At 44.0% G+C, this 27,609-nt stretch overlaps 1 protein-coding gene across 1 annotated transcript in view; it reads left to right on the top strand.

Moving 5' to 3' along the window:
- Nucleotides 1-33: 33 nt before the first annotated feature.
- The window catches only part of itgb5 (integrin, beta 5), a 63,179-nt gene continuing 35,603 nt past the window's right edge, over nucleotides 34-27,609 (top strand). Inside the window, exons 1-11 of the mRNA XM_061723160.1 lie at nucleotides 34-478; nucleotides 3,799-3,884; nucleotides 5,879-6,086; nucleotides 6,159-6,408; nucleotides 6,877-7,045; nucleotides 8,420-8,581; nucleotides 11,023-11,118; nucleotides 11,209-11,298; nucleotides 16,264-16,398; nucleotides 24,405-24,579; nucleotides 26,678-26,932. Coding sequence (XP_061579144.1) covers nucleotides 421-478; nucleotides 3,799-3,884; nucleotides 5,879-6,086; nucleotides 6,159-6,408; nucleotides 6,877-7,045; nucleotides 8,420-8,581; nucleotides 11,023-11,118; nucleotides 11,209-11,298; nucleotides 16,264-16,398; nucleotides 24,405-24,579; nucleotides 26,678-26,932 — 1,684 coding nt within the window. The 5' untranslated portion in view covers nucleotides 34-420. The remainder of the gene's footprint in view (nucleotides 479-3,798; nucleotides 3,885-5,878; nucleotides 6,087-6,158; nucleotides 6,409-6,876; nucleotides 7,046-8,419; nucleotides 8,582-11,022; nucleotides 11,119-11,208; nucleotides 11,299-16,263; nucleotides 16,399-24,404; nucleotides 24,580-26,677; nucleotides 26,933-27,609) is intronic.

Below are 27,609 nucleotides of genomic sequence, written 5' to 3'. Positions count from 1 at the left end.
GGGCGGAGTCTGGGCGGAGTGGGCGGAGCCTCCTCGGAGCCGCCAGCAGAGCGGAGCTGCCCTGCTGCGCGCTGGCTGTTTTCCTCGCTGCTTCCAACACTTTTGTTCCCGTTTCCAGTTCAGACACTTGCTTTTCGAGCCGGTGTCGGAGTGGAGCAGCCGAGGTAGCGAGCTCAGAGAGAAGTGTGTCAGCTGCTGTCAGCGGAGCGGTCACTAGTGTGCGGAGGAAGCAGCCCAGCGAGCCCGGCGCGATGAGGCGCGGAGCCGCGCGCCGAGCGGAGTGCACGGATAAGCGGGGCAGAGACTGAGTCCGGGAGAGGGGTGGTCCGGGAGTTCAGTGGGAGTGTGCGGCTGCAGAGCTGCAGAGCAGAGCTGGACCTGCGGACCTTCAGACAGCTCCGGGGGACGCGGCCGGCCAGCATGTGGAGGACGGCGCTCAGCTGCCTGCTGCTGGAGGCGCTGCTGCGCTGCTCCGCAGGTAGGAGGAGGGATGGAGGGATCAGGGGTGGAGGGATGGATGCACGGATGGATGCATGCGTGCATGCAGGGATGCATGGGGGGATGCATGGAGGGATGGATGGATGGATATGCTGGTTCGACTGTAGACATGGAAGCGGAGCGCGTTATTTCTCCAGGAATATCATGTGCAAAACTGCTCCCACAGCTGCTTACAGGTGTTTCAATCACGGTGTTCTGCCGATTTTTGCTGCTTTGCCACAAAATGCTACCAAATGGTTTTCTACCTTTTTGTACAACTACAACTACAATTTTACTGTGTTTTACTCCCTAGCCCACCTCCTTTCCCCCCAGTGGTCCTTGTCGCTTGCCAGGCCGTTATTGTAAATAAGAATGTTCTTAATGACCTGCCTGGTTAAATAAAGGAGAATGACTGAATAGAATTGTAGTTTTTTCTCTATCGTATAATGTACACAAAGTGTAATGCAATTCATGTCATGGGTAGTGTATTTTGAAGGATCGAATACTCAACATCCCATATTATCCATTTTACATCGTGCAAGAAATCATGGACGTGCCAATCAAACTTTCAAAATCGACTGTGCGCATGCGCAGGAACACAGTAGCATTTCTCGGCAGGGAGCGAGGATTGGCAGAACACCGGAGCACCAACACCTGTGTGATGATGTTATCCAAATATTTCATTTAAGGACGCTTCATTTCCATGTGTTTCTTTTATTTACTTACAAGGTTCCTTCAGGGTGCTTGAAATCCTTCAAAGTGCTTGAATTTCATGTTGTGTTTTCAAGGCCTGAAAAGTGCTTGAATTTTAATTTAAGTGCTTGAAAGTGCTTGAAATTATAACTTGTCTTTCACAAAATTGGGATCAGACTGTATAGTTTAGTTATTACAAGGAGAAATAAAATCAGTAAGATGAAACATAACTAGATGTTTACAGCACGATACAATGTACATAATTGTGATAAAAAAGAGAAGTGTCGATTAAAAAAAAAATAATTATGAGTATATATATTCCTGTAGATATTTTACCCCAGCGATAAGGTGCTTAAAGATTTTGAAAATGACACTTGAAAGTGCTTGAATTTGACCTTGAAAAATGTGTAGGAACCCTGAAGAAAGCGTAATTCTTCCTTTGTCAAGGCCATTTCCATGTGTTTCTTTTATTTATTTATTTATGTATTTATCTGTTTGAGAGCATCTACAAGGGCTGATAATGGAGTCTACCCATAGACCCATAGCTGTTGTAGTAATTGAGATTAAAAGACCACCACCCCCACACACACACACACATTGGCTTAATAGGCTAACAAGATTTGTACCAACATGTCGGTCCATCGATCATCTTTTCTTATAATCTCCAACTTCATCAAATGTGCTCGTAGCAAAATGTCTATAGTCCAAATGGATCAAATTAGTTGCGTTCACATATGTTTGTTTTTTTTTGTACCACACCAAGAGAGTGTACTTAAAGCAATACATTTATTTCTGATTGAATTGATTGACAGTTGGCTCAGCCAATGGCTAGACGCAATCCCTTCCAAATCTGTAATGGGAAATTATACGTTTGTCCGTGACTGCTAGCACTACTTACTTATCCTTTTAATCGTGGTCTATTGCAGCACAATGTTGTTACTGAGGCCGTTATAGCTCAGACATTTGGAGTACACCCCGAAGTTGGGTTAAATCGGTGTCGTGGAGCTTTCTCAGCACTGTGTTGTCGGCAGGGGTGAAAGTAGGATAAAGTTCTTGTAGGAACTAACCACCTCCCCCCACGGGCCCAACCTCAGACACAAATTCAATTTTACAATTTAAAAATTACTATTATGTAGTAAGACACGGAGCATTATTTATTGCAAAACATTTATTTTCATGTAAGCAGTTGCAGAACAGACTTATTGTGAACAAATCTGAAGGATTTGTAGGTAAACAAGACTAGTTTTAGTATGCTTATAGTTTACAAGCATACTAAAACTAGTGTTGTTTACCTAATTCAGAGTAAGCCTAACTGCAAAAAGGCTATACAAGTATGATACAGAATCGTTCAAGGTATACGACGATTCTGTATCATACTTGTCAAGTTTTGGATTTAAAAATAAGGGAAACTTTCCGCCGTCCCACCAGTCCAACCGAGGTCAAGTATCTTACATTTTAAGACAGATTTACGAGAAATCTAAAATAACTACCTGTCAACCACTTACAGACTACAATTATGTGCTCAGAACCTGATAGTGACCTTTGTTGACACTGAAGTGCTGTGGACATTCCTATGTATGTAATTCCTATAATAGAGCCTAAATGAAAACACAAGTGAATCAAAGCACACTTGTTTATTTTAAATAGTTTTATTTTATATATGCATTGATTGTCTTCAAGTGAAATATTTACATTTTATTTTAATTTGACATTTTCACTAATGTGGCTCACTGGCCTTAATGACTGATGACACAGACGCATGTTTCTGTGTCTCTAGCTGAAATAACTTTCAGAACTCGTAACTGTTCATTGTCCTGCTCCTCTTTAGGAAAGTAAATTCGGTTTACTATTTTTAGAGATATTTACACGAAGTCTTCGCTTTTTTAGCAGAACTCGTCTCTCTGGTTACATCCATCCATCCATCTGTCTGATTTGTTGTTCCGAGTTCGTTTCCGTTGTCGCCACTAAACTCGCGAGAACTGCCACCTAGACAACAGCAGGTGGCAGTTCTCGCGAGACTAGTGACAATTCAGCTTGCGGTTTAAAAATGATTGTATTATAAAACAGGAAATTTACGGGAAAATACTAATAAGGGAGGACGGTGGGAAAGAGAGGTAAAATACGGTAGTTTCCCGGCCAACGGGAGACTTGACAGGTATGTTCTGTATATCTGTTCACTGTATCTTCCTGTGCGTTCTGCCACCAGGAGGCCGTGTGGGCTGCTCGTTACATTACAGCAGTGTATATATAACGTTACGCTGCTGTAGTGTAGTTTGCTCGTCCGAGGGACAAACTGTCAGCGTTGGATAAAGGGATACGTTTGTGTTCTAGTTAACATTTGATTAGTTTCTGCTCTTGTTGTGAGCATCATCACTATATATTTCTTTCCGGATCCCCGTTCCAGACCGATCCGGCTTACTTTCACCCCTGGTTGTCGGTAGGTTTCCCCCTAGTGGCTGCAGAGGTCCTGCACAGCTGCTTGGACCAAAAGAAATGACCGGTTATCTTGTAGAAAATACCTCTGAGTAGCACAACAGCTTCAGTGTATCATCGCAAACCGAAGTAAACGCAACAACTTTCTGTCGCGCCCTCCTGTGAAATCCACAACTTTTCTTTTCTTGCCCTCAGGTCTCAACATGTGCACGAGTGGCAGCGCCACTTCCTGCGAAGAATGCCTCCTGATCCATCCCAGCTGCGCCTGGTGCGCGCAAGAGGTGCGTCATCTCCCGCCACGCAGACACCTGAACACATCGCTGCACTCCTTTTTAGACAGGATACACGTAAACCAGATTGTACAGTTTTCAGACATGAAAAACCGCTCTTGTTATATAATTCCTTATGTCTGTTAGAAAAAGAGTCCTAATAAATCTATATCTTTGTTCGATGATGGGTGGTGCGTCTAACTGGTCAAATTTTAACGGGAAACATCTGTACCGCTGTAACTTCAAACTGTATTTCAATTCAAGTCTGTGTGAAGATATGCACAAATCTGTTTTAAATCAAACTCCACTGTTTTATAAGGTTTTTTAGACTTTTAGATATGTTACCCTGAATTTTAATTTACCTTAGTTTAAAAAGTTAAAGCCCAGTTTAAGGACCTGTGGGCTGATCTGACAGGTGTGAGTGGAATAAACTGCTCGTCAGGTAAAACGGCTCATTTCTGAAACATCTCCTACACGAGCGGAGCGACAGGGTAAGTTTGTTGCCAAAACAAATCCCATTATGCAATTCAGCATCAGAGGAAAGATTAAAGGTGCAGCCAGTGGGACTTTTAACAGTTTTGAGGGTGGACATCTGGAATGGGAAGATTTTCGTGCATCAAAACTATAGCGGTGAGTGGAGGAGTGGGCGAAGGAGGAGTGTTTGTTCAGGTAGCGGACCTTGTAGAAATGTGTCTTTACTGGGAGAACTGGGATAGAGACACACTTGGGGGCAATTAAATTATACTTGTCAGTAATCATCTAAAAAAGTGGGGGATGACTTCAGTTACACATCCGAAAATGGTTACAAATAATTATATTAAATTACATGTATATCATATTAAAGCTTGATTTCATTGCAAATAACATGAACTTGACATCATTTTTCTTGTCAACCTCATTTAACCACTTTATATTCCTGCGTTTCAGTCCAACAGTTGCAAAAAAGTTTTAATATATATAGCAGACACTGAAATAATTGAAATAGCAATATTTCAACTCTTGTGTTACCGTAGAATATTAAATAACCCTTTTTTTACTCTTTTGGTAAGGATAATATGTAATGATGAGTTCCAAGTGTTGTCTTCCTGTCTCGGTAGTCGCATTTCCATCACACTTTTCCACAAAGGAAAAGCTAAACTCTAAATTTGCGATAAAGACAGCGCTGCGGGGCGCCAGGATTTTCTTTTTATGAGCGTAACCCTCCTGGTTCTCGCTCCGTATCTCGTCCTGCGAGACTTCTCTTCAAAACAATGAAAAATGCTTTAGTCTTTGCAGTCGATCATTCAGTGACAAAGCCCTCAGGTAATAACTAATGATTAAGTAGTGTTACAGCATAACTACATGTATTAATGACGCCAAACATGGCTGTAAACTAGAGTTTGATGACTTTAGATCGAGCAGCGCCGTCACATCCAGCGCTGCCAGAGACGTGCAAATGCGCAGAAACCTTTGTGATGAACTGGATTATGAACACCTGAAAGACCACCTGGTAAAGGGTAAAACGGTCTTTGCGATATCTGGCAGTGTTTTGAATTGGAGCTGTTTCCGTGACAACTTTCCTTCAGGATATTTGGGTTTTGCACAAATGTTGGCGGCAGGTCAGGACAGCAGGCCGGTTCTGTACATCTCCCCTCTCTAAGGATCCTTTGTTGCACAGTCGTGTCTTAACAGGCATTTAAGTAAAAATATGCAAATCCCTTTCAATCTGTCTTTGAGGAATGCTCTTTTCTTAATTTTGAATATTTCAGTGACTACCAAGATTCAATTTCCAACGTTTGTGGATTGTGCTGCGGGCTTGAAATGCAGGAAAGTGTGTATTAATAAATGAGAAACGGAAGAAGGCGACAGTTTTAATGTTTGTCCATACGACATCTCTTCTGGGTTGTAACTCTTTCTTTCAAAGGTGAAATGACGATCTTAGTGCAACACCATGTTTTAAGACCTTGGTTGTTGCCGGTGAATGGTGGTGATCGTTAACGAGGGCTTTGCTGCGTCTCGTCCTGCAGGACTTTGGGAGGAGCCGGACTCTGACATCACGGTGTGACTTCAGTCAAAACCTGCGAAACAGGGGCTGCGAGGCGCGCTTCATCGAACACCCCACCAGCAGCTTGCTCGTCACGCAGAACGTTACCCTCAGTTCTAAAGGGTCGAGCCCAACCCACTACGATGTGGTCCAGATCATGCCTCAGAAGATCTCCCTGAGCCTCCGGCCAGGTAAGCAGCAGCGACGAGAGCCGAGCATCCCCGTGTGAGTAAACCGGCTGACGGGTTCCTTCGCTCCCGCAGGAGACCAGACGTCGTTCGACCTGCAGGTGCGGCAGGTGGAGGACTACCCGGTGGATCTCTACTACCTAATGGACCTCTCGCTTTCCATGAAGGACGACCTGAACACCATCCGTAACCTGGGCACCAAGCTGGCGCTGGAGATGGGGGCGCTCACCAGCAACTTCCGGCTCGGCTTCGGCTCCTTCGTGGACAAAAACATGTCCCCGTTCTCCTACACGGCACCCAAGTATCAGGAGAATCCCTGCAACGGGTTGGTTGGCTTTACTTCGGCGATCTCTGGGTTGGGTAAAGGTGTGTTTGATGGATGCTTTAAGAGCTCGAGAGCAACAAAGTGTAAAAGTGGAAACTAAAGCTGCTGGACTAGACAAACTGAGAGGAATCAGTTTAGATGGAGGGGGAGGAGAGGCATGATGTTTGCCCCGGAGGTAAGACCGTCCACCATCATGCATCACTTCCCATCTGGGTCACTGCTGGCTCAGCTGTGTGTGTGTGTGTGTGTGTGTGTGTGTGTGTGTATGCTGTGCTGGATAACACCGTTTCGACCTCTGCTGACCCAGCTGCCTCCTGACATCGCTGCGTAGATGGGGCTTTTGTATTTTCTATCTAAACCTGGTCTTTATGCTTTTTTCGAGGTAGAATGAAAACAACGTGTGCTTGAAAGTAGCTCTGCAGGTTCACTGATCCGAGTCTCTCCGCTCTCTCCTCTCTCCCCGCACAGATACAAACTGTTCCCCAACTGTGTCCCCACCTTCGGTTTCCGCCACATCCTCTCGCTGACCGACAAAGTGGACCGCTTCAACGAGGAGGTGCAGAAGCAAATGGTGTCTCGCAACCGAGACGCGCCAGAGGGCGGGTTCGATGCCATCCTGCAGGCCGCCGTTTGCAAGGTGCCTCTGACATCAGTCTTACTACTTCCTCTATTTTCTTTTCTTCTGATGCGCCTGCACTGGATGCCTGGCTTGACGTTTGTAGACGTTTGTAGCGAGACCCCTCTAGGACGAGCAGCTGGTCTATCTGCTGGATGAGGCGGGGAGGGCGTTGGACAGGAAGTGCAGTTGGGCGCAGCTGCTTAAACATTTGGAAGAGCCCCTCACAGGCCCAGTCACGTCCCAGTAGGCTCCCCGGATTTAATTGTTGTCTAAAGAAAGAGAATGACTCCTGCCTTGTAATTTACTGGAGCTGCAGTGATTCAGACGCCGGCCGCGTGCAGGCGGGGCCGGCGTCTTCGGTTTCATTCGCTCCAGATACGACAGAGACTCGTCAGCGCCATCTTACCGGTTGACGTTGTTTTCACCCATCAACACAAGTTTTCTTCCCAGTAAATTTGAAAAAAACATACTTTTTACATACGTTATTGTCCTTCATTAGCGTTCTGGATCCATTTCTGTCATCGGATTCAGAGTTTTGAGGGTGGAGTTGTCATATTTGACAGTATTTTCCAAGTGTAATGTATAAATGAAAGATGTGGTTTTTGCAATTTTACCTTAATCTCCTGTTACTTAAAGGAGCATGAGGCTCCTTTTAAGAAATGAGACTCATTAGCGCCACCCTTAAAAACGTACTTAAACTTAAACTTAAAACGTATACACATTTTTTTCATAAATCCTGCCTCAATCATGCCTCATGCTCCTTTTAAAAAAAAAAAAAAAAGTTTTAAAACTTGACTTGTTTGAAGCTGCAAACTGCAGCAGCAGACCAGCTGCACAAACAAACACTCTTTATGGATATAATTTACGTAAAAGTCCTCCAGTTTGTTGTTGTTTTCTTTTGGATGATCAGGAGTTTGGGTTAGAAACTCTCCTGAGCTGCAGGAATGGTGAGTTTATGGCGTGTTGGGTGTCTGTCGCCGGCCTCCAGAGGTCTGACCGCAGCATCCTCGGCTCTGCCGGGTATTTAACACGACACACAATGAACAAAAGAGCAACAAAGGGCCTCTCAGCTGATTGGTTGACATGTTGTTTCTTTAGCAGCGCGCATTAGTCAGCACCCTCGCTGTTGTTTCCTGTTGATAATGGCCTTTGTACCACCTTCTGTAGAAAACTCTGGGGTGTTTTTCCACTCTCTCTGTTGTGACTGGAAACATTTCAGGAGTCGATTTCATCCTCCTGCTGCTTTTATTTATTTATTTTTTTTCTGGTTATCTGTAAATGCTTCACGCGTTTTTGAGTTTGAATTCCAGACAAAGTTTTTCTGAAATTCCCGTGACGGTAACTGCAGGATGGAGAGACTCAGCCCTCCTGACTCTGCTGCTGTGTTGACAGGACAAGATCGGGTGGAGGAAAGAGGCCTACCACCTGCTGGTGTTCGCCACCGACGATGTGCCGCACCTCGCCCTGGACGGGCGGCTCGGCGGCCTCGTTCAGCCGCACGACGGCCAGTGTCACCTGGACGAGCGCAACGAGTACAGCGCCTCCACAAAGATGGTAAGAGATGTCAACGCATGGCATCCAAACAACACAAACAAACATGATGGAAAAGCCGAGTCTGTCAGAGATCAGGAGGAGAGAGAGGTACCACTCTGAGGGAAAAGATGCATCACTTTCTTTTTTTTTTTCTAAAGTATAGACATTCCCAGGGTTTTTTTTTTTTTTTTAACTTTATTTTTAAAGATTTTTATATTTTTTACATTACAAGTAAAATGTAACAATGACATAAAATTAAAAGCACAGCAAAATAAAAGAAAGAAAAATAACAAAAATGCACAGATTGAAACAACAGGTCAGGTCGGTGAGCCACTCTGAAATCAACAGCAAAGGAAAAGCCACACGGCAAGCATTGGAAGTTCACCTCCATCAAAAGTCCCAAACATTAATCCCAGGCCATCAATTACACAAACATATATACCGACACAGAGATGTGAAGAACCTGTACAACTGTCTATCTTCATAAACATCTGCCTCACATTCTCACAAAGATGTACACACAACTCCACACCCTCTTCTTCACCCATCAAAATAAGATGACCACTTCCACCAGTAAGTATTAAATTTACCCATATTAAGGTTCAAGGAGAAGGTTATTTTTTCCATAATATATATTTCATTCATAATTCCTGTCCATTCGACATTCCCATGGTTTATTTCAATTTAGCTTTTTTGTTGTTTAGCATAAATATAAACAACAAATTAAACCAGATAATCCGAGCGAAGCCTCATTCCTTCACTTGCTGATCGGATGGGCAGGCAGCGAGGGATCATAAGTGGGGAACCTCTCACAATGACCTTCAGTTTCTTCTTCATGGTTTTGATCTTGAGTTCTGATTCTACCACCAGAGCAGCCTGAAGAGAAATGTCCAATCCTGTGTAACAATGCAGGGAACAATATCTACTCTGATTGGATAATGATCTCTCTTCAGAAGCTTTTACTTACCGGTATATAAAGGTGAGACAAGCTCAACTTTTGCTGCTTTTGGGTCCCAAGATGCTTTGCAAAAGTCTGGAAACGCCACCACCTCACCTTCCGTGGAAAATAGAAAAGTGGGTCGACTGTCACATCTGTAAAATTTCATCAGATTTCATAATCTGCTCTCTGTGATGTCGTAAAAAGACTCTGATGAACATCTGGACACGCTGAGACCAGGACGCGCGTTTCTGTCCAGATGACGTTTCCTTCAGCAGCATGATCCACATTCTGCACGGCAACAAACCCGAGCTGAAGGAAGTTCAGACGTGAAACCAGCTGAAAACATATGGAGGAACCAAAATGAGAAGTCCTGAAAATGTCTCATTTCAAAACTTTATACTTTAAAAGAAGACCTGGCTTCAAAGATTAAAAAAAAGCTATTAAAATGTTATCCTTTTTTTCCAGTTTTCATTGAAGGGAATTATTGCACGTTTCATCATGTTTTTTTCCCTTGAAACAGGTTTTCAATAGGCTATAAAAACGAAGCAGCTGGAGAGGAAACGTCAATATTAAGCATGTGCTGAGTGAAAATGAGTCCAGATTTCACAGCGACTGATTTCAGTCTGCCACTTTGAGGCTTTTGGTCTTCTGTGAACCTGGATCTCGCAGTAATGCACTTAAAAACGTTATTCAAACAAATACATTGTTTGCAAAGCACACGCAGGACTGTTTACTCATGTGTCAGACTTCGCTTTGAAGACCTTTTTATGACCGTATATTCAGTCTTAAAGGTTTTCTGCCTCCGCTTGGCTTTTATGGAGCCGAGATTATTGGATCCGAGTGCTTCTCACGTCGGCTGCTTTCGCTGAATTTGTTCTCGTCCCACAGAAAAGCCGATATTCTGATTTAAACCAGGCTGTGTGAGCAAGAACGCCCGCTTTAGCGCGAGGAGGGAGGGGCCACGGCACGCTTCCACACCCGGAGGCTGCCAGTAAAGCCCCGGAGTCCCGCCGATGATGCGTGAACACGCAGCAGATATGAAGCACAGCCAGAGGATGCAGTAAAGTTAAACTACGCGGAGAAACACTGAAGATTCCATGAGACTAAACTAAAAAAAGCGAGTGAAAACAGTTCCTCTGTAGACGCAGAATCTCAAGACTGTTCCGTGACGCAGCAACTCCAGGGTTGTAAAAGCGTTGAGTTCTCCCTAAGCAGCGGTCCTGGTGAGTGTCAGACACGGGGACAGTGTTTTCTTCGGCTTCAGAACGCTCTGTTCTTCTGCTGCATGTCAAATATAAATATGAGCTGCGACTGAAAAGCATCCAGAGAAAATAAGAGAGAAGAGACAGAGAGAGAGAGCAGTTCTCCTTCTCAAACAAGCCAAACAACACACAAACAAGTCAAAAGTTCAGCAGAGGTCAGAGGAGCATCAGCCTGCTTATCTGTCCTCTGAACTGAGGTCTGTAAACAGATTGGGAGGATGAAACGCCACAGCTCCCCTCGTGTCCCCCTGTCTCTTCAGGACTATCCGTCTCTGGCTCTGCTCGGGGAGAAACTGGCGGAAAACAACATCTTCCTGATCTTCGCTGTGACCAAGCGACTGTACGTCATTTACAAGGTAACATCAGTCTGCCTTCTCCTCTTTGTGAAATAAAGATCTCCTGCCCGGGGAACCTAAAAGCTCACTGATCTCTCTTTACCCACAAAGAATATCACCATGCTCATACCTGGAACCACGGTGGAGATCCTGGACCAGGACTCAAAGAACGTCATCCAGCTGATCATCACGGCCTACAACGTAAGTGAGGGAAGTCTGGCGGAGAGCCGGCTAACCAAAGACAGATTTGACGTTTCCTTGCCTTTCTAGAAGGGCTGGATATCGGTTCAAATGTCAAGAATCGATTCGATTCCGATTCTTAAGATTCAGAATCGATTATCAGGACTTGATTCGATTCGATTCCGATATTGATTTGGGTTAGTGTTATTAAAACAGTTTTTTGAGCTGTTGCATGAATTATATGACTGTAGTTATGCAAAATATTACTACTAGTATTATATTGAGATTAAACAGCAAGTAATGCAGCTAATGATGCTGTAAGGACCAATCAGCTCCCAGAATGCTGATAGAACTGCTTTCAGAAACATCATGTGGGTCAGAATTACCAAACAGATCCAGGGAGGAAACAGAGACGGATCAAATCGGTTTTATTTTTTCCCACATTCCGTTTTTATTTGTTCCATTTTCAGTCAGTTTTGGTTTTTAATTTTTGAGCATTTTTTGGTTTTTATTTGGTTTTAACACTTTAATGTTTTCATACCTTTAAACATATTTAAAGGAAAAAACATGGCACCAGTAATTCTCGTGTCCAACAAAACATTCCTTTTTTGGGGATAAACAAAAAAATAACCAAAAGTTGTAAAAAAAATAATACATGAATAAATAAAAAAAAAATCGGTCTTTAGACATATGAATCGATTTTTAGGAATTAGTATGAGAATCGATTTAGAATTGGGAAATCGATTTTTTCAACACAGGCCTATTTTCTAGACAATAATGTGAAATGAGGAAGTCGGGGTTGGAAAACGTTCAGATTCAGAAACTTGAGTTGATGGTTTAATGTCTCTAGCTGGTGGGTGGTTGGAGCGCCGCTGCGCTGGACTCAGCCAGGGGGCCACATCTGGTTTCCAGAGCTGCTGAAGATGCGACAGGTGCACTTCAATGTAGGTCGTCAACATCTCAGCATTTTCTTCACGTTTGACACCTGAGCTGTGAACTGGAAGATAAGAGGGCATAATCACGGTGTAGGCGACCCGGGGCCCTCGGAGACTCACCCATATCCCCCGCTCCCTTCAACACCCACCTGGAAGGGTCTGATTGCGTTGGGGTCCGACTGCTGCCGTCAGCCTTTCTGGCTGAAACAGTTGAGCCGGGCTGGACCAGCGGCCGCTCTGACAGAGCTGGCCTACAGAGTAGGGCTGGGCGATATGGACCAAAAGTCATATCTCGATATTTTCTAGCTGAATGGCGATACTCGATATATATCGATATTTTTTCTGTGCCATAATTGGGGTTTCCCCCAAAGCATTATAGCATAGCATCTCTGTTAGCTTCATTTTTTTCTGAGGCAAACCCTTAAAAAAACAGTCAGTTTTAATACAAAGCCTCGTGCCAAATGTCACACAGGTTCCTTTATTAACAGAGGTCTGCACAATATCAAAATGTATAAAACAAATGAAATAAAAATAAACTGCCTGCATATATAGAATAAAAATGCTTCTTGAATAAAACAAATATCCCTTTCCTGCATAACAATTAAATTAAAATACACAATTAATACAATGTAGACAGTAACAGGCAGACTTTTCCACTGAGGTTGACAGTTGTGCAAATAACAAAACATTTGTGCAAATAAAACATTCAAGTCAATTTGTCACAAAATAAGCTATATCAAAATCATAAAAAAAAAAAAAGTTTTTTTTTTTTAATCGATATAAACGATATTGTCTCGTACCATATTGCGTTTGAAAATATATCGATATATATTTAAATCTCGATATATCGCCCAGCCCTAGCCTACAGTAGTCCTCGTTTTAGCTCTGCCAGTCCCCGTTACAGAGGTCACTACTGGAATAAACATCTGAAAGGAGGACATACTCGGTTAGAATGAATGTAAGGTAACATTGGCATCCAAGCCTGATGTAAGACGAGCTAAAACAGGTAGCTATTTGAGCATAACCGGGTTTGGGTGGAGTAAGAACCTGCCAACACGGCATCCTCCACAAGCTGGCCTCAACACCGCTCCTCACAAACCTGCAGATGATGTCACCCAGCGCTTGTCCCGTTCTTTTTATACGGTTTCTGGTCACAGAACAGTTGAACCAGGATGTGTGCTGATGATGTACAACTGCAAAGTTTAACGTCACACATTTCTGCATGTTTGGGTTCTTTGTGTTTTCCTCAGTATGAATGGGGTTGATGAAAGTACGCCCTGGAAAAAGTTCCTGCCGTTGCAGCTGACCTTTAATGATTCCAGCCAGCTGCAAAAAAAATAAAAAATACTCGTCTTGGGATGGAAACTTAGATGTAGCTGTGCCCTCTCCTAGCTGAATGGCAGGAATGTGATCAGCGGTTCTGATAATGAATTAATGATTTAAGCCACCACTCAAGTAAAAATCCCAAACGCTCCTCTGTCCCAGCTTCCAGATGTGAGGATTAGCTGGAAGTGGGCTTGAGGTTTTGGACCGTTGCTTCACATTTGCTCTCGATACACTTGCTTGAGGGAGTTTTGCGAGCGTTTGTCTTCTTCCAACATTAAAATTGAATTATTGAATAATTTAGTGACTCTTAAGTACAAGCCCAGACCCCCACCCTTTCTCGGGATAAAGAGGGTGTTGTAGCCCTCAAGACTTGATCCTACCAAACTATCACAGAAAACAAGAATCCTCACCGAGGCTGCATGCGCTGCATGTCTGAGGTAATATATTGGAAACGAACAAATAAAATGCACCCACATGTTGCTGGAAAACAAAACGTTTGTCATTTTAACCAGACTGCAGTATAGTTCGTTCAGTCACCTCCTGGCTGGATGAAGCGTGCGTTTGCTTCTGTACGAATAGAGACAGTTTTATCGATTTAAAACAGTTATTGTGCGGTTTCGTTGTCAGAAGGCTGCAAGGTTTCCATGAAGCGAAACTCAAGAATCACTGAATCACTGCAACTACGTGATTATTATTATCATTATTATCATCATTATTATTATTGGTGCAGCGTGTCGTACTCCTCGTTGTCTGGACTCTAAATCAAACCCAGACTCTCGTCTGATTGGCTCTTGTTATTAAAAAGAGTAGCTCAATGAAACGGAGGAAGTGTGCTGTCGGGTCATCTCTCAATGATTTCTGGTGTGGGGAGTGTTTTATTCTCCGGCTTGTGTGAAGCCTAGGCTCGCATGCTCGCCGTGTGGGAGTGATCTTTGACTCACGGCCGCATTAACATTCCAGCTGTCACGCTGCAGCCCCCACTCTGGGAGCGCTGGCTGCGCTGCGCCGCTGCTGCGCCGGATATGTGCCGCGAGAGGCGGATTAAGGATCCGGGCTCCAGGACGTGGCCAAAAACATGGCACTTTTCACTGACGGTAAATTTGAAGCATCATAGATTTAATTTTTAGACCCCAAATCAAAAAGAGTCTTTGTTTGTGTTAACTGATGGTTGCTCATACCAAAGAAAGCCAAATATGACTCACATCTTAATTTATATTTGTCCCTCATATGACTTTGATTGACAGCACTGACTTGGAGTTGGTTAAACTTCCCAAACTCAGGACCCGTGTCAAAGCCAGCTTGTGAAATGTGGCTTTGCGTGGCCCCTAAAGCCCAAGTTATCCCCGGCCGGTACCAGGAAGACTTTGGCCTGATCCGGGATGCTTTAGGCCACTTTGTCTCAGTTGCATCGCTTTCAAGTGTCGTGTGGGCCAGATGTGCCCCACATGTGGCCCACTTGTGGCTAAAAGACAAAAATAAAATGCACATTTGGCGGATCTTTAGCTCAGAATAAGAAATATTTCCTCCATTGCACGCGAGTTTAGCTCTTAAAGTTTATATCTTACTATTTACGGTTAATGGTGTAACTTTTTTAGTTGGCAATCTCAGTTCCCAACCCGGGCTTTAACTCTGAAATACAGGAAGAAGTTAAGGGAGTGATTCAGAGAAGAAAATAAAAACTTAAGTGCACAACACGACACTGTAAGAGCTTTCAGCTCAACTTTCCACTTTTTTCCTCTTCTTTTTTTTTTATTTTATTTTTTGCTGCCAACACAACTCGTGGTGGACTTGTTCTCTTGGTTCTTGAAGGTCTTTTGTCTTTTGTCCACCATATATTGTTTACCTGGCCAGGATGTCGGTTGTTTAGAAACTGAAGCAAGGTGTCAAGCAAACGGAGGTTTATGTGTTAAACCGTAAACATCCTTGAATGTTCTCCCCTGGAGGTTTTAGTCATCTGTAGATTGAGTCATGTGACCAAAACACCTCACATACTGACCAAGTAAACAACTTACAGCTGACAAAAGCCCCTCGGTCAGTCATTTGTGGGTGAATGTCCCAACAGCTTATACTCCTACAAATCCCCACTAGTCAGTCACAGATAAAACATCTCCAGGAACCACAAAAACAAGCCAAAGCACAAGCATACATAGGCCTTGATCATCATAAAACAGACGCTTGTTGCCCCACTGCTGAAACGGGAGTATTCAGCATTATTTAAAGACACAACAATCTGACCAACGCGGTTTCCTCGGCCTGACTGCAGCAGAAAGCTGCTCCTCGCTGTGCTGGCGTTCAGGGTCAGAGATGTGACTCAGAGACTCCTCCGTGTGCACGAGACCTGCCCTTATTTTGTTTTGTCTTTGGTGCTGCTGAATGGAAGTGGACGAGCCTGCGGCACCAGCTTCATGTGGCTCTCACCATCCACTGGCACACAACCCGCATCCATGCGCAGCGCTGGCGGTTGTGGTCGGATTAACTTTAAAAATGTGCCTAACCAGAGAAATGCATTCCCCATGTTTCACACTTTTCCACGTCGTTGGAGTGGATGGAAACGCCGCCAGAGAAACTAAGTTGGTTTTGATAAGAGCGCCTGGGCGGAGGCCATCACGTGCATCCAGCTTTGGTTCCAGGACATTTGGGAGCTTTCTGCTCAGTGACCGCTGAAAACTGCTTTAAATCTGATTATTTGTTTTAAAAGTATTGTTTGACTTGATTGTGTTCTCAGAATATTCGCTCTAAAGTGGAGCTGACGGTGTGGGACCACCCAGAAGACATCAGCCTGTCCTTCACCGCCACCTGCCAGGACGGAAATCCACTTCCAGGCCTCAGGAAATGTGCCGACTTGAAGATAGGAGACACTGTGAGTTCCTGTCCACACTTCCCGCTCAAACCCATCTCGTGTTATAAATGTTTTCCCATCCATGCGGTCCTGCAGGTACTCGGAGCTCTGAGAGCCTGGCTGCTGCCAGTTGCACCAGTTCCTACTTATGGGTTATTTCAAAGTTTATTTAGACGGGACAATGCATATTCATGAACACTACATTAAGCAGTGTAAATACACCAGGTTTTAGCAGAATTGCTAGTTTCCACCCGCAGTCCCCACAAACAACCAGACACACTCACACTCACACCTACGGGCAATTTAGAATGATCAATTTACCTAGCAAACCTTTACCTTTAAATTACCGCCTCTTTGTGGGTTGGAGTTGAGAAACCCACTAAACCATGCAGTAAGATATACATAATGTTGCCTTTCAGACAGAAGCAGTTATCTTAATTAAAGCACATCACTAGTAACGTGTTATGAAAACTTCATCTGTAACTTGACCGTGTCGTATTTGTAAATATTGACTCGCATGGAAGTCAGTATTTGCAAATAGAAGGACGATATTTAAAAGGTTATACATTTATTAAACTGGCTGTTGTGTTTCTGAAGTCGCTGCTATTTCTGGCGTCCACATTGTTAACAACAGCGCGAAGCTGGGTTTAAATTACTGCCTCTTTGTGGGTTGGAGTTGAGAAACCCACTAAACCCTGCAGTAAGATATACATAATGTTGCCTTTCAGACAGAAGCAGTTATCTTAACTAAAGCACATCACTAGTAACATGTTATTACATGCAAATCTGTTTTCTACACCGTATTACTCAGCGGGAGTCGGGCCACTTTCATGCAAATCAGTTCTTCCCCCATGGCGAGGGTCTGTGGTGATGTGGGGGTCTTCTAAATCTGGATCTGTCTGTGTCCAAAGCTTTGTGTTTTGAAGCAGGGTGTTTGGTGGAATCAGTTTTGAATGTTTCATGACCTCGTTGGGTAACTGGTCGCGGCATGTTGCACGTGGAGCAAGTGAGTCACCTGTTGTGATCCATCCATCACTTAAGTACAGTTTTAAGCATTTTCTTGTAAAAGCAGCTTTCTTTTTGGTTGTGAACAGCAGCCTTCTTCTGAATCAGGCTGCCCCCCCTTTTTTTGAAGAAGCTCTCCTGCAAGCTCTCATTTTTGGCTAGGATTTGCTCGTGGGCACAAAGAGGCCGGGCAGTCCATGAAAGAAACACAAGACGACTGCAGACAAGAAAGCATGTAGGAAGTAAAATAAAAAATGTTTTATTCTTCCAGTGCAGCCCAGTAGAAAATAATCCACGGGCCAGTAGTTGGAAATGGGGAAAGTTGCCGGATCAACCCCCTTCCCCATCACTCGCCGAATTTACACTGCAAGACAGTGGGACCATTGTCCCGACCATTATTATCCAACATACTCTCTCTAGTTAAATGTTAATGTAGTAGGAGAAGAAAGCCCAAAGTTGTGATTCATCCCTTTCAGTCTAGTCCAGGGGTCGGCAACCCAAAATGTTGAAAGAGCCATATTGGACCAAAAACACAGACAACAAATATGTCTGGAGCCGCAAAAAATGAAGTCTTGTATAAGCCTTAGAATGAAGGCAACACATGCTGAATGTTTCTATATTAGTTAGAACTGAGGAAAGAAGAAAGTCGAAATGTTGAGAAAAAAGTCGAAATGTTGAGAAAAAGTCGAAATTTTGAGAAAAAAGTCGAAATTTTGAGAAAAAAGTCGAGATTTTGAGAAAAAAGTCGAGATTTTGAGAAAAAAGTCGAAATGTCGAGGAAAAAGTCAAAATTTTGAGAAAAAAGTTGAAATGTCGAGATTAAAAAGGAAAGGAAAAAGGAAGAAAAAAGGAAAAAAAGAGAAAAAAGAAGAAAAAAAGTGAAAAAAGAAAAAAAAGAAGAAAAAAAAGGTCAAACATTTTTAAAATGCTCCAGGGAGCCACCAGGGCGGCGCTAAAGAGCCGAATGCGGCTCTAGAGCCGCGGGTTGGCGACCCCTGGTCTAGTCTAATGACCCGGTAGATCGCAGTGGTGGTGTATTTCTCTGCAGCTTGTTCATATCTTATACCTGACATGTTCTTGGGCTACGTTCCTTCCTGGTGTGTGTTGTGTGTGTGTGTGTGTGTGTGTGTACGCACATAATGAGGTGTAAAGATTAATCACTTTTTAGTTTTTTGACCAGAATTGGGGGAGGAGCCAAATTTGATTCCTGAATTTGCACCAGAAAGTACTCTGCATACATCTTTTTTTTAACCATCATCTTCCCTGCACTCCCGTGAGGCGTTGGGTAACCGTTGTTGTTCCTGACCATGACAGTTACATGATGCATCTCCTGTGACTGTATTATGTTTACGTTTAGCACATAACCAAACTTTAACCGGCTCCAGCCCAGTAGATCACAGACTCTGCACGACCATTTTTTGACTTCAGCTGCAGTAAAGCTGCTAAAGCACAGCATGTGCTTTCTTCTGCTTTTGCCTCGCCCAATCCTGACTCAGACAGATGCTCATAAACCCAAACAGAGCTGTCACATTTAATATTTTGTGGAAGACACTTTGTACTCAGTGACTTCCTGCAGGTCAGACACGGAGGCATCGGCATGCGTGCCTTCTGTTTGTTGTGAAAACTCTCTGCCTTCAGGCCCGACCTGGCCCTTTTATCCAGAAAAACTCTTGATGTATTTTTAGGTCTGTTGTCCATGATGAATCTTTAACTTCAAGTTGAATTCAGGACGTACAGCTTCTCTGCTAACAGCCATAATGACAGCATTTTCTAAATGCAGGAAATGAGTCATTAAGCAAACAAACTGAGATATGTGACCTTTGAATCCTTGTTGGCTGACTTCCTCGTGTGGTTTAATTAGACCAAAGCAGGAGGAGGGTTAATCTTGCCACTCCCCAGAGACAGAATAAACCTGTATAGTAATGTTATCGCTGTTGGGACGATGACGTGACTCTGATGTTGTGATTGTTTGTCTGTCGTACAAATTGTGTTTCGCTTGATAATTCTTCAGTGCTTGAAGGAAAAATGGGCTTAAAATCAATCACACAACTCTGCAGTAGTCTGTTAAGCTATAGGAGGCAAAAGTATAGGAAGAGTTTCAGCCATAATCTCTAAAGTGTAGCAACAAGAAATATTATCCAGTTAAAAACGGGCAGTTGTCTTTCCTCCAGTCTTCAGACCCATTCGTCTGTCAGTCATACAAGACGTTCTGGGACCAGCTGGAACATGCCCAACGTGCAGGTTTCATCCTCATTCTGAACCTTTCTTTAAACATCTTATCTGCTCTACTGTAGGATTGAATTGTGGCTGAGGTGATTGATTCCTGGATTCTTTGGATCAATTCAATTTTATTCATTTAGCATCTATTACAACAGAAGTTGTCTCTAGGATCTTTCCAGAGACCCAGAACGTGAAGCCTGAGCAATTATTACATAAACATAACATAAACAATGGCAGGTAAAAACTCCCCTAGTGGGAGAAAAACCTAAAGCCAAACAGTGGCAAGAAAAACTCCCCTTTAGGAGGAAAGTAACCTTGAGCAGGACCTGGATCATAAGGGGGGACCCTCCTGCCGGAGGCCAGCTGGTTAGAGCAGGAAAAGAGAGATCAGACAGAGAGGAAAGGCACAGATGTATTGTCAAAGGTCAAAGACGAGACGTTTTTATTATTACCTATCCATGAGCAGGTACATGTGACTGATACATTGTTAGTTGGTGGACTAAAGGACGACTATATAAACAGGTGTAGACAGCAGGCACTGAGGTGGTCAGAGGGGGGACTGCAGCTATTGAAGCTCTGGCCTGCAAACATGCACAGAAGAGAAAAGGAGGGGGCAGACCAGCACAACAAACTACAAGAACAATGGAGAACAATGATGGTGATGAGATACTTCTAATTAATAACTGAGGGTTGATCTGAAGAAAGGAAAGAGAAGAGGAGGAGAGAAGGAGGGGTGAGGGGCACCCTGCAGCTTAGCTCTATAGCAGCATATCTAGGATGAAGCTCTGCCTGAGACCAGCTGCTCTAGTCTTGTCTTGTCCAAACTTGAGGCAGTTAAAAGGTCTGGAGTTCATATCGGGCACCGGGTTGTTGTGTAATTGGAGCTACCGGTGTGAAGTTCAGGGAGAAGTCATGTGTAGGAAGCCTTTGGTTGGCGATAAAACCAACACTATAAACCTTTAAACCGGCATGGTGGCTGCTGATGGAAAACAGTGTCAGGTTTTTTGTGTTTTTTGTGTCAGGTATAGAAATTTAGTATACTTCAATGGCAGAGGCAGTCCGAGCAGCTTTTCTGTTATTGAAGACAAAACTGAAAGGACCAACAAACGAGCAGCAACTGGCTGCAGTGAAGGTCTGTAAAAGTGTCTCCAGGGAGGGAACTGATGCCCACAGGCTCCCGACTTCAGTCACTAGTCACTAGATTACAACCCGATATTATCGCCGGATTATCCCAAACAGCGTCACTAATCTGAGAAACCTCATCCTCGGCACGATCGCCTACAAGTTCCTCGGTTTTGGTTTCACTCGGGTCCCCTATAATCCCTTATTCTAAAATTGATACCGAGTACTCCAATATATTTTAGCCTGTCAGTGATGCGTCTTTTGACCATTTGTCATTTATATTCCTGCAGCACCTAATCACAACGCACTAAAGCTCTACCACCAGCTTCGTTTCAGACGGATTAATGTTGGTGTCCAGACTGCAGAGAAGGGAAAGATCCCCGGTCGGCGTGAGCTCCCATGGTTCAGGGCAGTCGTGTGATTTATGTATGCATGGAAGCACAAAACTGACGAGGTACACCCGGTAACGGAGAGGGTTAAGTCTATGTCAGGGGTCGGCAACCCAAAATGTTGAAAGAGCCATATTGGACCAAAAACACAAAAAACAAATATGTCTGGAGCCGCAAAAAATGAAAAGTCTTGTATAAGCCTTAGAATGAACACCTGCTGCATGTATCTATATTAGTTATAACTGGGGGAAGATTTTTTTTCATTATGCACTTAGAGAAAAAAGTCGAAATGTTGAGAAAAAAAGTCGAAATGTCGAGAAAAAAGTCAAAATGTTGAGAAAAAAGTCGAAATGCAGAGACAAAAGTCAAAATGCAGAGACAAAAGTCGAAATGCAGAGACAAAAGTCGAAATGCAGAGACAAAAGTCGAAATGCAGAGACAAAAGTCAAAATGCAGAGACAAAAGTCGAAATGCAGAGACAAAAGTCGAAATGCAGAGACAAAAGTCGAAATGTCGAGATAAAAGTCGAAATGTCGAGATTGAAGTACAATTTCGAGAAAGAAGTCCAAATGTTGAGAAAAAAGTCAAAATTTTGAGAAAAAAGTCGAAATGTCAAGATTTAAAAAGGAAAGGAAAAAGGAAGGAAAAAAAGAAGAAAAAAAGAAGAGAAAAAAGAGAAAAAAGGAAAGAAAAGAGAAAAAGTACGTCAACTGTAATTTCCACAGTTGTTAGCCTGAGTGGTCTCAGTCGTTGTCTCTCTGTGCAGGTCAGCTGACGCAGGATGATGGTACATGTTAATTACTCTGGTGGTCATTTTTTATTCTGCTGGGGACTCCCAGTGAGATTTGGATCCATTGAAAAAGTTTACAAAGGGCAGTTTGATCCATGCGGTGACGGAGCGAGGCTTCAGCCTGGAGGGGTTTGTTTCTCAGACCTCCTCCAACCCCCACCACCTTTCTGTGCTCCTCGCTCTGCTGCTTTATTATCCAGGGACGTTTTTTGGGATGGGAACTGGCGACGGAGGAGCAAGGAGGGGGGGGTGATTGAGGCTGGATGAATGAAAGGGGGCTCTCGGGTGTCAGGCCTCACTCTTGTCTTTTATCTTTGGGATCGCAGCTCAGCCCGCCGGGGGCCAAGGTTCCCCGTCTTTTCTGGGGATACGACCCGGTCCGCTTGCCCAGGTGTCAGTCACAGCGTCACTGTGAGCTAACCAGCGAGCGTGACGTCGCATCCCAACGACCTCGCACAAAAGCCGGCCGGGGGAGCCCTGTGAAACTGGCGGGAGGAGGAAGGCGAGCTGGAGCGCACTGGAGTTAAGCCGACATGGCCCTCATTGTTGCGCTGGCAGACTGAATGAAAACGAGCCCGCGCTAGCACACCACGGGTCATTCTTTCTTTATTAAAAGATTTTTGTCCAAACAAATCAGAATCATTTGAATTTAGTTATGTGTGGTTTTGTTTGACCTCATTCACTGGTTTTATCCCAGTTAATTGAATTTGGGGCAGTCATAAGAATTCCATCATCTGAAAAGATTTATCCACGGTAACGCCGGTGTGTTTCTCTACCACGAGGAAAGTCTTTGTCAGATGTTTCGGTAATCTTTCTACTTCCAACTGCAGAGCCCCTCCTCTTTCATCTGACCGCAGGACAACCTACAGTTGATTTTCCCAGTGAGGTTTTCACCTCAACACCGTCCTCTACCAGCCTCTGCTACTACGACTTAGCCCCCCCCTCCCTCCAAAACCACATAGTTGTGCCACTGAGCCACGTGTTTGGATGGATGGACCGGCCTCCTCGCGACTCACATTTACAGTAAATTTAATTGTGCAGCTTATTAACTTGTTAGACTTCCCGCTCTTGAGTAGAGGGGGTTTCTGGGAGACATGTGACGAAGGCTCTTCCTGTTTCCTGAAAGCGTTTGTATTGTTGCCTTCTTTTTTTTCCTGGGTTGCTTCCCGCTCTTTTTACGCCAAGATGCACACATGCATGGTAGCTTTTTAGACCCTGGAATGGATTTAAACATCCATTTGACATCAGTTGCATATTTGTTAAGACATTTCTTGTTTGAAGGCTGAACCAAAGCTGCAGAATCTGCCCGTAAAATGCCTGTCAGATGATCTCATCAGGCAGTACTACCTAAAATTTACTTACGATGACTGATTTAAAACGAAGAGAAGTTAAGAAAATGTGTAAATCCCAAATCACTTTGGTGCTGAAAGTTTGGAGCAAGTGCTTCTTAAGAAAACATTGTAGGAAAATACGCCCTTCCGTCGGGTCGGCCAAGATAAATGAGTGTTCAAGCGTACGTCAAGCACCCTGTAGCTGTTCACGCCACATGCACTAACCGTGTAGTTCCAGGTCACTTACAGAGTGTCTTGTTTTGACTGAACCGAGGTGTGAAGACCTGGTGCCGTCACCGGCTCTGGTCCACAGTTACTGCTAGGCCTCCGGTGGCTTTCCAGCTCACTATTTAGCACCAAGAGGTCGGAGGTCAGCACAACCTTTGCCCTTGTAAAAAGCAAAACTGTTTTAAGTCAATCACACCTGTTGTTCATGACAAATACCTGAAATAGTCCTGATTTATATAAACAAAGAAGAAGAAAAACATTGACAGTGGCTGTCTAGAGTTAAAGAACTGACCAAATAAGGTCGGGGACTTTAGTGGCTTTTCAGAAGCTCAAGATGGCATGTACGAAAATGTCTCCAGTGATGGAAAGTAAGCTGAGCTTTGGAGTTACAACCCAGAGGGGGGCGCGTCGCCGTCCACCTGTGCTTGTTTTTCTGGAGTCTCCTCCTGCGAGCGCTGAGTTGAAAGATAAAACCGGTTTGACGCCTCGCTGTGAGGAATCACCGAAGCGTAACGCCACAAAGGTAACATCAAAGCTAAAAGCCCTGAGCTCTGCGTGGGGGAGCCCCGTGATCCAGTGAATGTGGGGGCGATGCCAGAAGAGCTGACTCATGCTGGGGTTTCTCTTGTCAGGACTTCCTTCCTCAGAGAAAACACAAGGGTGTTGGTTCCCCCGTCCCAGTTTCTGAAGCCAGATCCACATCAGCAGCATGTTATAAATTCTTCTGGGTGGAATAAACCCTCGGATGTAAACACGGTGACACAATGCAGGGTCATGCGTAGTTCACTCCCACCGGCTGGAAGTTGCGGGGCGGGCCTCCGTGTTGGTTGGACTCTATCAGATAAACCTGGCGTGAAGAACAGGAAGTCCTTCCCTTCCGCCGCCAGAAGCTGTTTTCAAACCCTTTCTGTCCAGTGATGGCTCTGTTTCTTCCCACCGTAGGTGTCGTTCAACGTGAACGTGGAGGCGAGGAGCTGTCCTCCCCGCGGGACCAAACAGAGCTTCACCATCAAGCCCGTGGGGTTCAAGGACCACCTGGAGGTGTCGGTGGATTATCGGTGCGACTGCGGCTGCAGCCGGGATGCCAAAGTCAACAGCAGCATCTGCAGCTCCATCGGTACCACAGCTTAGTCTCCCGGTTTAGTATTTATTGGACCTATTTTGGTTTCAGTTTAATAAGATCTGTTAACACATTTTAGATTTTACCTGATTAATTCCTGGAAAAAATGTTGGCGGTACCCCCCCCCCCCCCCCCCCCCCCCCCTCAATTACAGCTGAACTGCAGAGAAACTAGTGAGAATCAGTCAGATGGATGGAAATCCCCTGAAATGCAAACTGTATGAGTGGACTTCTTGCAGGCTGAAAGGATAATTTATTAATTTAATTTATTTTTTTTTCTAAGCCACGATGAAACAATTAACTTGCACATATTTTCAAATTAACCTTATTTTTAAAACATGCCGACAATCCTGACCTCACTGGCAGCTGTATGGTTTCCCTGGTTCTCCCACTTAAAAGCCTCCTTTGCTCTGATTGGTCAACCTGATCAAGAACCGCCCACCATCAGCTCTGCAGGAATTTAAGTTGGTGATTGAACATAAAATCAGTTTGGGAGTCGAAGTGCACTCTGAGGTATCAAACTTTTTAATCAAACTTTGAAACGCCACACAAAATATTAGGAATACTTAGATAATTGGGCCATATAATGACGTATTACTTGAAATTAAAGATGGCAGCTGTGGCCGACTGTCTCTCACAGAACTGCTTTCATTTGGTTTGGTTTTATTGACGCATCTGTTTCAGAGTTGCAGCTTCGCCTGCATGAGGAAATCTTCTGTGACGAAACTGGAAATGTATCAAAATGTTGGTTGTTAGAACCTACAAGTTTAACATCCGACGCACCCATCAACAGAGAGAGTCTAACACTGGTTAAAAGTGAGGAATAAAATAACAGTTTGTAACATCAGCCTTTATAAAAGCCTTAACTTTTCCTACCTGCCACTGGCTTGTACGTCCTCAGTCCCCAGAACTCCCCAGAGAGCCGGGAACTGTTTGGTCCAAATATGCCTTCTGGTGTAACTATTTCCAAATTTTCATTTGTGGTTGTTTTTGGCAGTAATGTAAAGTAAAATTATACTTGAACTATTTTTAAATCGGCGCTGTCAGGCTTGTTGCCTCTCAGATTTAGCGGTCGACAGTCCCGCTGGAAAGTTCCTGGACTATAAATCAAAACTGGATGTTTCAGCTGTGGACACAAGTCTCAACTATTAGGGATCAATCTAACTGTGCAGATTTTATTTTTTAGATATTGTGTTTGTAGTAAGTATGCAGGTTTAAATGGGAAGCATTTTCCCGCTCAAGGAAATGAGCGCAGATGAACACTGAGCCCGGCAGGTGTGACCGATTTAGTCCCCGACGACAGCATCACATCTTAACCAGGGCTGGGGATCGATTCAAATGTCAAGAATCGATTCGATTCCGATTCTTAAGATTCAGAATCGATTATCAAGATTTGATTCGATTCCAAATTGATTTGGGTTAGTGTTATTAAAACTGTTTTTTGAGCTGTTGCATGGATTATATGACTGTAGTTATGCAAAATATTACTACTAGTATTATATTGAGATTCAGCAGCAAGTATTGGCAGGTAATGATGCTGTAAGGACCAATCAGCTCCCAGAATGCTGATAGAACTGCTTTCAGACACATCGTGTGGGTCAGAATTACCAAACAGATCCAGGGAGGAAACAGAGACGGATGAAATCGGTTTTAATTTTTCCCCACATTCCGTTTTTATTTGTTCCATTTTCGGTCTATTTAATTTTGAGCATTTGGTTTTTAGCATTTTTTGCAAATGTAACCCCAAGACAGTATATAAAGTAATGAAATATAGACAATTTATGCAATTATAACCTAACACTTTAATGTTTTCATACCTTTAAACATATTTAAAGGCAAAAACATGGCACCAGTTATTCTCGTGTCCAACAAAACATTCCTTTTTTGGGGATAAACAAAAAAATAACCAAAAGTTGTAATGTAATGATGAAAAAAAAAAAACATAAATAAATAAAAGAAAAAAAAGAAAAAAAATCGATCTTTAGACATATGAATCGATTTTTAGGAATTAATATGAGAATCGATTTAGAATTGGGAAATCGATTTTTTTCAACACAGGCCTAATCTTAACCCCCAGTGACCTCTCGGCCCCGCAGGTACGTATCACTGCGGCACCTGTCACTGCGATCAGGGCTACCTGGGAGCCCGCTGCGAGTGCCAGGAGGGCGACGCCAGCAGCATGATGCTCAGCGCCTGCCGGGAGGCCGAGGGCAAGCAGGTCTGCAGCGGGCGAGGCGAGTGCAGCTGCAACCAGTGTCTCTGCTACGAGTCGGAGTTCGGGAAGATCTACGGCAGCTTCTGCGAGTGCGACGACTTCTCTTGCTCCCGTCACAAAGGCATCCTCTGCTCAGGTAGGAACGCCGTCTGCAGGGAGTCCAGGTTTGCTTTAAAGGTGAGCTGATCCAGGTGTTGCTGTTTTAATGAGGTGGCGGTTAGAGTTCCCTGCAACAGCTGTTGCTGTGTGAGGATGCAGTCACTAGGAAACATGTCGCTGTCCTTGCACTGCTTTTCACTAGCAGCGGTTTATACGACCTGTAAGGTACAAACAACCTGCAACACTGTAAACAGAATCTCCCTCTTGAACAATGTTATTCAGCCAGGAGGCTAAAAATGAACTTGCAGAGCACAAAGCCTGCAGCTGCTTTTATTCGTCACTGGCCGGTTGTGCAGCTGTGAGCAGCTGACTACACAAACTGCAGGAACCTGCACTGAACCAGGTGTACCGGCTTCCCCTGCAGGCTGCTGAGCAGCGGCTGCAACGGTACTTGTTCAGAGGTGCAGCTGAAGCATTGTTTTTCTGCCTCGGGGAGGGCACGTGGAGGTATGAAGTAGAGGGCTGCATTGGGATTAACGCAAATCTCGCGGGAGCGGGAGGTTTGAACTTTGCTGCGGGCGGCAAAAAAAAAACACTGTGGGATCAGGATGTAGTCTAGTGACAAGATGGAAATCAATGACGTGGAAAAAACCTCAAACAAGGTCTTTACAAAACAAAGACAAAGCAAGGAAACTAAGGTATTTGGAGAAACTG

This window comes from Cololabis saira, chromosome 6, assembly GCF_033807715.1.
Source record: "Cololabis saira isolate AMF1-May2022 chromosome 6, fColSai1.1, whole genome shotgun sequence".
In the NCBI taxonomy this organism is placed as follows: domain Eukaryota; kingdom Metazoa; phylum Chordata; class Actinopteri; order Beloniformes; family Belonidae; genus Cololabis; species Cololabis saira.
The sequence above is the reverse complement of the archived record's forward strand: the minus strand, read 5'-3'. Positions and strand labels throughout refer to the sequence as shown.